Genomic DNA, 12,202 nt, shown 5'->3' on the forward strand with positions numbered 1-12,202 from the left:
GAAGAGATGGATTCTGGCTTCCCTTGCAAAACACAGGAGGAGGAAAAAAAGCGACCCAAAACACAATTCAAACCAAAAAAGGAATGTTGACTATGCTATCGCTCACGCTTTGTTATTCCCTCTGGCTTATTTAGGTCTTGGGAGAGATCTGAACCCCAGACCTCCAGCTTTTATTTCCTTCTTATAAATATGAATGCTTGTGGGATGAAACGGCCTGGCCTCCAAAATAGGCAAATATGCCTTTATCATCAATCTGATTAACAGAGCAGATTCCCAGCGAAGACTGTTCTAGGAAACCATCAAAAATAAAAGATAGAAAAAACAACTGCAGACGTGCTTACCAGTTCATAGTTGGCAACAGGAACGCAGGAGGACGAGACCTGAGAAGAGAGAACAGAGAAATGTCAAGAACAAATCTCAGACTTTACAGTCAACATAATAAGTCAACAACACTGTAATACGGCTTGTTTATAAGCAAAAAAAGGCAAAACACAAAGGATTTTATTAAAATAAAATAAAAAAACGTGGTTACATTGAATTAAATTAAATTGTTTTACTAAAACTAAATGGCATGTCAGTACTTTTATACCACAGTAAATGTCATTATTTTGAGCTTTCTCATCATAAATTATTTTTAAAAATAAAATGTATGATGGATTCTACAAAAAAAAAAAAAGAAATCTGAGACTTTACAGCCAACATAGCAAGTCAACAACAGTGTAATATGGCACGTTTATCAGCAAAAAAGACAAAATGCCTTGATTTAGTGATGGCCTGAATGGTTTTTCTCTAAAAGAAAAACATATTATAGGTTAACATATTATATTATTATAGGAAATAGTGTGAAAAATGTCACGCTCTGTTTTGCTCATGTTCCCTGGTATTTGCCTTAATTGATGTTTTCCAAATAAATAAATAAATATTATATTGTATAAATATAGAATTTATATATACAATTTTTAGGTCAATATTATTAGCCCCTTTAAGAAATGGAAAAATAACTAACAAAATATAACATTTCTAAACGTAATAGTTTTAGTAACTCATCTCTAATAACAGATTTATTTTATATTTGCCATGATGACGGTAAATAGGTTAATTATGTTAAATAGGCAGGTTAGGGTTATTAGGCAAGTTAAGTTAATAAAAATTTAAAAACTGCTTTTATTCTAGCCGAAATAAAACAAATAAGACTTTCTCCAGAAGAAAAAATATTATCAGACATACTATGAAAATTTCCTTGCTCTGTTAAACATCATTTCTGACTTCAACATTTATGATATATTACATAACATATTACACCTTTCAAGACAACACTGTATAAAATAGAAGAAAAGAAAAGAAATTGTTGTAAAATTATATTAAATTAAATTAAAATTGATTAAATTAAAATTCCTGGAGATTAAAATGCTCGGTTCTGTGTTACTGTCTAAACACAGTAGAAACTTTCACAGTAGAAAGTTTTTTTTTTTGTAGAATTAATCATACAGTTTATTTTTAAAGATTATTTGATGACTAATAAGATCAAAATAATGACATTGACTTGAAATTCGTTTGTGGCGCACATGTATTTGATGTCATGATTAATTGAAGTCATAGGTCTCAAACTGGATTCTTGGAGGGCTGCAGCTCTGCTCAGTTTAGCACCAACCACCTCCAACTCACACCTGCTTAATAGTCTCTAGTAGTCTTGAACACCTTGATTAGTTGGATCAGCTGTGTTTGATTAGGGTTGGAGCAAAACTGAGCAGAGCTGCAGCCCTCCAAGAATATAGTTTGAGACCTATGCCTTAAATTAATCATGACATCAAATACATGCGCCACAAACGAATTTCAAGTCAATGTCATTATTTTGATCTTATCAGTCATCAAATAATCTTTAAAAATAAAATGTTTGATTAATTCTACAAAAAAATCTTTCTACTGTGAAAGCTTCTACTGTGTTTAGACAGTAACACAGAACCGAGCACCAACTCAGCATCTTACAATGATTTCTGAATAATTATGTATTTCCAATCTTCTGACCAATCATGTCCAACTAAAACAAGGCCTTCAATCAGTCACAAAAAGACCAAACCCATCATCTCTTCTTACTGACAGTTGGAAACAAGAAAATCAAGTGTCAAGTTCAATAGTGAAGTGTGCACTGCACTCTTGTGGTATTTAGTTTTGGTGCAGTAATCTTGCTAACAATATAATTCAAAAAGGTCATGATCCACACCAATAATGACTTTATATGTCTTCATTTCACATTCTTCAGAGACGTTTTGTGTTTTATATTTCTGAAGAATGTGAAATAAAGAAATATAAAGTCATTATCTACCTTTTGAAATACTAGCATCAACCTCTGTCTCAACCAGGCTTGCAAAGTCAGTGCAGTTTAAAGGCGATTTGCTTTGTCGGAGCTCATGATCAGCTGAAGTCCATCGTAATAGGATTGTAGCTTAGATCAGATTGCTGCCACTGCTAATATCCAGCTCCACATCAACAAATGAGCTCTGGACATCATAAACAGACCATCATTTCTGGCACTGCGTCTGCTAGAGTCTACGATTAAAAAAAGCTGCTTCCAGAAAAGAAAGAAAAATGGATGTGAGGAAGTGAAGTTGAGCACAAACAGGAAGCCACTTGAACAGCTGTGGCTCAAAACAAAGCAGCTGCCTAATGAATCCACCAAAAAGGCAACGTTTAGAATGAAGGCACCATTTAAGGAAAGAGATTTCTTTTTGATGTCATGTGCAGGATGATAATTCAATTCAAAGACAAAACAAAAATGAGTAAGACATTTAAAGATAACTACTCAGTGGAAGTAGCATTGGTTTTCATAAATCAATTGATTGCTTTCACAAGCTGCTGAACCACACAGAGAATTGTGGGATATTAAAAAAAGCAAATGATACATTTGGATGTGATTTCAGACATGCTTTATATTCTCTAGCTTTCTGTACTTAAATACTGAACTAATAACAGTTTGGCTTTTTTTTTTTTTGTAGATATGTTGCTTAAAGTAAAATGACATTGTCAAGACATCATGTCAACAAATTAAATTAAAATAAAATAATACGTTATTTATTTTTACATTATATTTCTTCGTAAATAAATTATTTCAACAAAATAATAAAACAAGATAAAATAAAAAATAAATAAATAAATAAAATTAAAATGTGTGTCTAAAATAAAATAAAAAATATTCTGATTATTTTTTATTTCTTATTATTATGTTAACAAATAAAATAAATTAAATAATATAAAATAAAATAAAATTACACTGTTAGATTAGCTGTGTCAGGCAATTGAATTAAATTGTATTAAATAAAATAAAAAGATTGTAGAAGTAAATAAGTAAATAAATAAATGTAACAAATAAAATAGAACAGAATAAAATAAAATAAAAATATTCTGGTTATTTTTTATTTCCCATTATTATTATTTCAACAAATAAAACAAACAAACAAACAAACAAATAAATAAATAAATAAATAAATAAATAAATAAATAAATAAATAAATAAATAAATAAATAAAAAAAATTAAAATGTGTGTCTAAAATAAAACAAAATAAAAAAAATATTCTGGTTATTTTTTTATTTCTTATTATTATTTTAACAAATAAAAAAAATTAAATAATATAAAATAAAATAAATCTACACTGTTAGATTAGCTGTGTCAGGCAATTGTATTGAATTGTATTAAATAGAAAATAAAAATAGTAGAAGTAAATAAGTAAATAAATAAATGTAACAAATAAAATAAAATAAAATAAAATAAAATAATTCTGGTTATTTTTTTATTTCCCATTATTATTTCAACAAAACAAACAAACAAACAAACAAACAAATAAATCAAATCTACACTGTTAGGGTAGATCAAATGGGTCAGACAATTGTATTGAATTGTATTAATTGAAAATAAAAAGTAGAATAAATAAATGTATAAAATAAAATAAAATAAAATACTCTGGTTATCTCTTATTTCACATTATTATTGAAAAAAATTAAAAATAAAACATGTTTGTTATGATTATAGTATTGCACATAATCTAATTGTAGTAATCAAATTATAGTCTCAGCTTTATAATCATACAACAAAATAAAAATGTAAAAATGATAATAATTTAAAAAGAATAGTTTTTCATAGTTGATCAGCACATCACATTGAGGGAAACATATTCACAAGTGTGCTTGGCTTATACAAAGACAATGAGCTCAAACAATCTGTGCGTTACAGTGCTTTTACCATGACTGCATGTGTGTTACTTGGACACCACAAACATAACTTTTTTTTTCCCTCTCTGGTTGCTGACAAACGTAGTAAATAAACAAAGTCAAGCCAACTCAGGTCAGGTTTCACGTGTGTCATTCCAAGGACAACTACTCATGAATTCCCAAAGTTCAAGCGTGTCTTTGCAAAATTTGATTCAGATGAAAGTGAGGAATTTGACAGGGTCTGGAAACCATCGCCTCTTACCATTTGTTTTGACAGCTGAATATATGTATATATGTGCTGCTTTCAGCCATCTGGCATTTGTGTTAAATTTGTTCGGTTCATTTAATTGCTCGTCTTAATACTAAAAGAGCACATCGGGTTTAGTTTTCACGTTTATCAATGACCTTGACTTGGCATTAATAAAGTGTTCATTAAAACGGAGCCTTAACTAACTGAGTTTACAGTTTAACAAGTGGCCTGTGCCTAAAAAACAACAAGATGTAGGCGGTGTTTGTGAAGCAGAAATGTTAGTAGTGTTTATTACATGGCTGTCTGGAATACTCGATCCTGATTTGTCGGTTGCAACATTCCAAGGTATCCAAGATAACAGGCTCATCCAGGAACTTCAAATCATTTTGATTATCAATGAATATTTCACATTCATATACTTACATCCACATTCAAATGGATCTGCTGGTCTGTGACTGTTTGGCGCCATCTTGTGACTGAATTATGCGCAGGTTAGTGTATACTCCATCAGCTGTTTCGTTTCTGCCAGCTTTGTGTTTTTGACTGTTTGGCGCCATCTTGTGACTGAATAACATGCAGGCCAGTTTATACTCTATTTATCTCCATTAAGCTTTTTTCATTTCTGTCAGCTTTGCGTTTTTCCCTTCAGTTTTATTCAACAAAAAGCCTGTTGGGCTTTATTCTGTGAAAATAACTGTCCTGGATGTACTTTATTCCTTCTTATTACACAGCTACTTTCCACAAAACATCAAAATTACACACAAAACATTGCTCTGAGCCATAAAAGTTGAGCAATTCCTTAATTAAATGCAAAGCTGAAAGAAATGAAAAACAGCTGATGGAGTATACATTAACCTGTGCATTTAGTCAGAAGATGGCGCCAAACAGTCTAAAATGCACAGTTGATAGAAATTAAACAGGCTAAATTAAGCATACACTAACCTGCATATTATTTAGTGACAAGAAGGTGCCAAGCAGCCAAAAGAATCAAATCTGACAGAAACAAAACCAGTTAAATAGAGTATACACTAACCGGCACATTATTTAGTCACAAGATGGCGCCAAACAGCCAAAAACGCAAAGCTGACAGACACAACACCAGTTAAATGGAGCATACACTAACCTGCACATTATTCAGACACAAAATGGCGCCACACAGCCAAAAATGCAAAGTTGACAGAAACGAAACCAGCTTAACTAAGCATACACTAACCTGCGTATTATTCAGTCACAAGATGATGCCAGACAGCCAAAACTGCAAAGCTGACAGAAACGAAACCAGCTAAATGGAGCATACACTAACCGGCACATTATTTAGTCACAAGATGGCGCCAAACAGCCAAAAACGCAAAGCTGACAGACACAACACCAGTTAAATGGAGCATACACTAACCTGCACATTATTCAGACACAAAATGGCGCCACACAGCCAAAAATGCAAAGTTGACAGAAACGAAACCAGCTTAACTAAGCATACACTAACCTGCGTATTATTCAGTCACAAGATGATGCCAGACAGCCAAAACTGCAAAGCTGACAGAAACGAAACCAGCTAAATGGAGCATACACTAACCTGCACATTATTTAGTCACAAGATGGCACCAAACAGTCGAAAACGCAAAGCTGACAGAAATGAAACCAGCTAAATGGAGCATACACTAACCTCCACATTATTCAGTCACAAGATGGCGCCAAACAGCCAAAAATGCAAAGCTGACAGAAATGAAACCAGCTAAATGGAGCATACACTAACCTGCATATTATTCACCCACAAGATGCTGCCAAACAGCCAAAAATGCAAAGCTGACTTAAACAAAACCAGCTAAATGAAGCTTACACTAACCTGCATATTATTCAGTCAGAAGATGGCGTCAAACAGCCAAAAATGCAAAGCTAACTTCAATGAAACCAGCTAAATGGAGCATACACTAACCTGCATATTATTTAGTCACAAGATGACGTTAAACAGCCAAAAATGCAAAGCTGACAGAAACAAAACCAGCTAAATGGAGCATACACTAACCTGCACATTATTCAGACACAAGATGGCGCCAAACAGCCAAAAATGCAAAGGTGACAGAAATGAAACCAGCTAAATGGAGCATACACTAACCTGCATATTATTCAGTCATAAGATGGCACCAAACAGCCAAAAATCCAAAGCTGACAGAAACGAAACCAGCTAAATGGAGCTTACACTAACCTGCATATTATTCACCCACAAGATGGCGCCAAACATCCAAAAATGCAAAGCTGACTTCAATGAAACCAGCTAAATGGAGCATACACTAACCTGCATATTATTCACCCACAAGATGGCGCCAAACATCCAAAAATGCAAAGCTGACTTAAACAAAACCAGCTAAATGAAGCTTACACTAACCTGCATATTATTCAGTCAGAAGATGGTGCCAAACAGCCAAAAAATGCAAAGCTGACTTCAATGAAACCAGCTAAATGGAGCATACACTAACCTGCATATTATTTAGTCACAAGATGACGTTAAACAGCCAAAAATGCAAAGCTGACAGAAACAAAACCAGCTAAATGGAGCATACACTAACCTGCACATTATTCAGACACAAGATGGCGCCAAACAACCAAAAATGAAAAGCTGACAGAAATGAAACAAGCTAAACGAAGAATACACTAAACTGCGCATTGTTTGGTCACAAGATGGCACCAAACAGCTAAAAACGTAAAGCTGACAGAAACAAAACCAACTAAATGGAGCATATAACAACCTATATATTATTCATTCACAAGATGGCACCAAACAGTCAAAAACCATGGTGTAACCGACAAGCAGATACATACAAATGTGAATGCAAGTTTGTATGTGTTCATTGGCGTTCAAGGTAATTTGAAGATCCTGGATGAATTATGCATTATTTAGCGGTTGTCATCTTGGAATAACATACCTTGGAATGTCGCGACAACCGATCAAAATCAAATATTTCAGGCAGCCGAATATTTTAACAACCTCTGGGATAATGACCTCCTGGATGTACTTTATCACTAACATAAGTGCCTAAATATTACGGTCTCCTCAACCCATGAAAACAAAGCACTTTGTAAACGCTAAAGAGTCCATTTTAGTTTGTAAATGGTAGTGTTGTATTTCAATATAGACATACTAAAACAAAAATCTGTTGTTAAATTTTTCAGCTATATTTCTCAGAAATGTGTTACTCACAGTAAGTTGTGTTGTACATTTCAGATACACGTGGTATTTATCCAATCCAGGCATAAAATAAATGTCATTTATCGCACACGTCTGCAATATGCAGCCTCAATGCATACCCAATAAGACTAGTCTAGTCTAATAGAAGTCTAGATTGATGTGAGTGTTCTTGTTTTCAGGATAACATCGATGAGCCTCAAACGGTTACTATAACGAGGATGTTTTCTGCTTCATAAGAGACTTGACTTGTGCTGCCGTTAGATTTGATTTCTGCTAAAAGCTGTTATTCCAGCTGTGGATGTGGAGCTGTAAAGCACACAAACACTGAAAATCGCATGTTTTTTTCTCACTACAGGTCTCAGCATATCTAAATATACTGTAAGCACAAATAATTAATCATTATAAACAGGAAGAACTGATAAGAGTGAAACAACAAATGTAGGCAAGCTGACAGACCATATTTTGGATAAGTCTGACAAGCACAGTGAACTTAAAATGGAAAAAACGCAAGGAAACTGGAGTTTTTCATGAAGATGTGTCATTTTTAAGTATAACAAATAATAATAATAATAATAATAATAATAATAATTTCTTACATTTATATAGCACTTTTCTGGACACTCAAAGCACTTTACACATTTTTGGGGGGGAATTCACCACCAGTGTGCAACATCCACCTGGATGACGCGACAGCAACCATATTGTGCCAGACTGCACACCACACACCAGCTGATTGGTGGAGAGGAGACAGAGTGATGAAGCCGGGGTTAAACCTCTACTCTTTTTCGAAGGACATCCTGGGATTTTTAATGACCACAGAGAGTCAGGACCTCGGTTTAACAAAAGACAGAGCTTACTGAGCAGTCCCCATCAATACACAGACCGCAGGTTGAGCGCCCTCTGCTGGCCTTACTAACACCACTTAACCATGTGTGAGTTGCAGAGAGCTAGCTGCTGGCTAACAAAATTAATAATAATAATAATAATAATAATAATAATAATAATAATAATATTAATAATAATAATTATTATTATTATTATTATTATTATTATTATTATTATTTTGTTGTATAATATTGTTTTTTTATAATATAAAATCATTTAAAATGTATTATAAATATTATCATTATTATTATTACAATTTTTATTACAAATTATTATTATTATTATTATTATTATTATTATTATTTATTTATTTTCATACAAATTATTACTATTATTATTATTATTATTATTATTATTATTATTATTATCATTATTTATCCTAATACAAATTAGTATTATTATTATGTATAAATACATTTTGTACACTAAATAACTACATTATGAACCTTTTTTACATTACATTGAACATGGAATTTTCTTATTTTACATAGATACGTTTACAAAAAATATCAAAGATTGTAAATTCAAATGTAACATTGTAACAAATGTATACTGTATATATCCTATAAATTTGGTGATTATTTGCATTATTATATTTTATTATGTTATTCATTCATTCACTTTCTTTTTGGCTTAGTCCCTTTATTAATCTCGGGTTTTACGCAGCAAATGCCGTTCCAGCTTTCATATAATATAGATGGGTTATTTCTATTATATTATATTATATTACATATTATATTATATTACATTACATTACATTATATTTTATATTACATTACATTACATTACTCTATTATATTATATTATATTATATTACATTATATATTATATTATATTATATTATATTATATTATATTTTATTACATTACATTACATTATATATTATATTATACTATATTATATGATATTATATTTTATTACATTACATTACATTACATTATATATTATATTATATTATATTATATTATATTATATTATATTATATTATATTATATTATATTATATTATATTATATTATATTAGTGACTCTGAAATCACTTTTCTATTTCAAATCAAAAGAAAATAATTAAATGCAATTATAAGTACAATTTGTAAATTGTGTAAGCTAAAACAAATCCCATCTTCTTCAATAAGCATTTCTCTGCCTCCTAAGCAGGTTTCTACAACTACAGACAGCCTGTTCTGCCATATAAACATGTACAGTGTCTTGCATGCAAACCAGACTCATGCTTATCTTCAGCCAGACCTAATGAGACACTATGCACTGTAGAGCACTAGACTGATAAAGCAGATCTGTCTGTGATATCTGTGCTGCTGTTTCTGGATTCTTCTGTCTCTGGCCCGAGGCACCTGCTGCTGACAGACGTCCACCTGCTCTCCACTAACAAACACCTTGTGTCCAGATCCAGCATGCCTTCATGCCTCTGAAGATGCCTGGAATGCTTGAAACTGAGCCTGAAGATTTGCTCTTTCAGAGGTCATTCTGGAAGGGCAGCACAAACAGGGCTGAGCCATATGGTTAGTGCACTGTAAAAAGAGACTAGTTACTTTACCTAAAGGAATAGTTCATGCAAAAAAGGTGCTGTATGTAAGTTTTTGACTATTCTTAAGCATAAAAACACCATAATATGTTTGCTGATATTTAATAAACATGCTAAGTGAACATTTTTGTTTATCTGAAAAACAATGGTAGTGTCAGATATTCTGCTTTGAAAATGTGAGTTACGTGCCGGAACGCTGTCTTTGTTTTGGTTTCTTTAACCCGCCCAATGCCAGTTTAGCCAATTATATTTCAGCATTTCGGGTTGCCTCGGTGGAAAAACAGCATCAGTTTCATTCATTCAGTCAGAAAGGCTCTCAAAGTAAGCGTGTGTGGCCAAAATGCGACCTCTGGTGGACAGTAACAACCTCCGAAATGATACGCAGATTCAGAGTTCCACATGAGGTTATTAATTAGCAAATAATACAAATAGTATGAACATAACATTGGCAGAGCAGTTTCTTTGTCTCCCTGTGTCCTAACAACATGCTACGTGATGAGATTAGCAGTGATGTGCAATTTGGCTGTTTGCACCAGATGAAACACAACAGAAATTTAAATACAGCTATTCAGAAGCACAGAATAGTACACTTACTGCACACCAACGAAATTGTAAAGTTCATAATCTAATTAATACATATTAAACCTCTTTAACATTATTAAATGTAGATGCTGAATCACTGATATGTGTTGGCTTGCACCAACATATTTTCAAGATTTTCTGCTGCTGCTTTCAATAATATGGTAATGTACCGTTTTCACAAGCCTGTTATGACACGTTTAATGGCCATCATCATCTTAAATTCTTGAAAGCTTTTAATGTTTTGATTTTCTAAAAAAACATATGAACATTTATATGTATTTCTGTATGTGTTATATCATCTTTGCTTTAAATTACAAAAAACAAATTACCGCTTGTGCAAGGCGTTTCTAATGCAGCGTCTATGAGGCAGCACAGTAAATTTGACGTTATTCTCTCCTCTGGCAACAGTCTCACACATTTTTTTTTCCTTTTTCTGAAAGTCTTTACAACATCACCATGGAGTTTTTATTATTATTATTATTATTTTAGCAAATAAGATTGTAAAAACTTTTTGTTGTATTCTCCCATTCACTGCACTTTAAATTTTAACAACTATGATGACTTCCGCCACTGAGTAGCCCGGAAATGTGAAAAGGGTCTATAAATGTCACATAAAATGGCAATCAATCTCACATTATTAGCATTTAACACTGAATAAAGCACATGAGGTGTACCTGAGGGGATCACTGTCAGTTTTCTGTTGTTCTGCTGCAAGAAATAGAAGCCGTTTCTAAAATATATATTATAGAGTTAGAACAAAACTCCTATTAATATAAAAAATATTCCTTCTATTGTGTGCCATTGCTCTTCTTTAGAACACAGTTTAAATCAACCTTAAATCAGCGTTTGAGCTTGATAGTCAGGCACACTGCTGTTAGTATCACCAATCTGGCAACCTGCAGTAGCGTGTGTTTTGAACCAGGTGTGCAATACCTAGTTCAACCACTGGGCGTCAAACTTACATACTGCACCTTTAATTTACCCACCCTTTACTTGATTCAAACCTTTATGAGTTTCTTTCTTCTGTTGAACACAGAGGAAGATATTTTAACATTTTTGGGAAACCGAAATTGAAGATATTTTGAAGAAAGCTGAAGGCCTGGCACCACTAATTTGGGTTCAACAGAAAATAGAAACTTTAGAGAGTAAGTAGTGAGTAGATTTTCAGTTTTGAGGTGAAGTTTTGCTCTTCTGTGTTTTAACTAACAAAACTAAACTGTAACTGAACTCAAATTAATTGAATTCAACAGTGAAAACTGAACTGAAGTCTTTTCAATTTACTAGAACGTTACATTGCAACAAAATGCTGGGTTCCATGCAGTGGATTTGTGTTGGGACAACATGAAGGAATTAAGGGTGCTTTCACACCTGTGATTTGGTTCATTTGGTCCGGACCAAGGGCAACAAATGACACATTGTAGCATTTTTCTGCCGTTTTTGGATTCTTTTCACACCACACTGATTGCTTTGGTTCAATCCAGTTGAAAGGAACCAAAATGCAGTCATGTGACAAAATCCCCAACACTCATTGGCCAGATGTTATTGAACGCATTTCC

At 32.7% G+C, this 12,202-nt stretch overlaps 1 protein-coding gene across 8 annotated transcripts in view; it reads right to left on the reverse strand.

Annotated features, from left to right (window-relative positions):
* Positions 1-12,202, reverse strand: part of tns1b (tensin 1b) — a 549,979-nt gene that overhangs the window by 246,232 nt on the left and 291,545 nt on the right. For all 8 annotated transcript variants that reach the window (XM_056465912.1, XM_056465911.1, XM_056465908.1 and 5 more), the window contains one exon: positions 342-380. In XM_056465912.1, coding sequence (XP_056321887.1) covers positions 342-380 — 39 coding nt within the window. The remainder of the gene's footprint in view (positions 1-341; positions 381-12,202) is intronic.

This window comes from Danio aesculapii, chromosome 9 (genome assembly GCF_903798145.1).
Source record: "Danio aesculapii chromosome 9, fDanAes4.1, whole genome shotgun sequence".
NCBI lineage: Eukaryota > Metazoa > Chordata > Actinopteri > Cypriniformes > Danionidae > Danio > Danio aesculapii.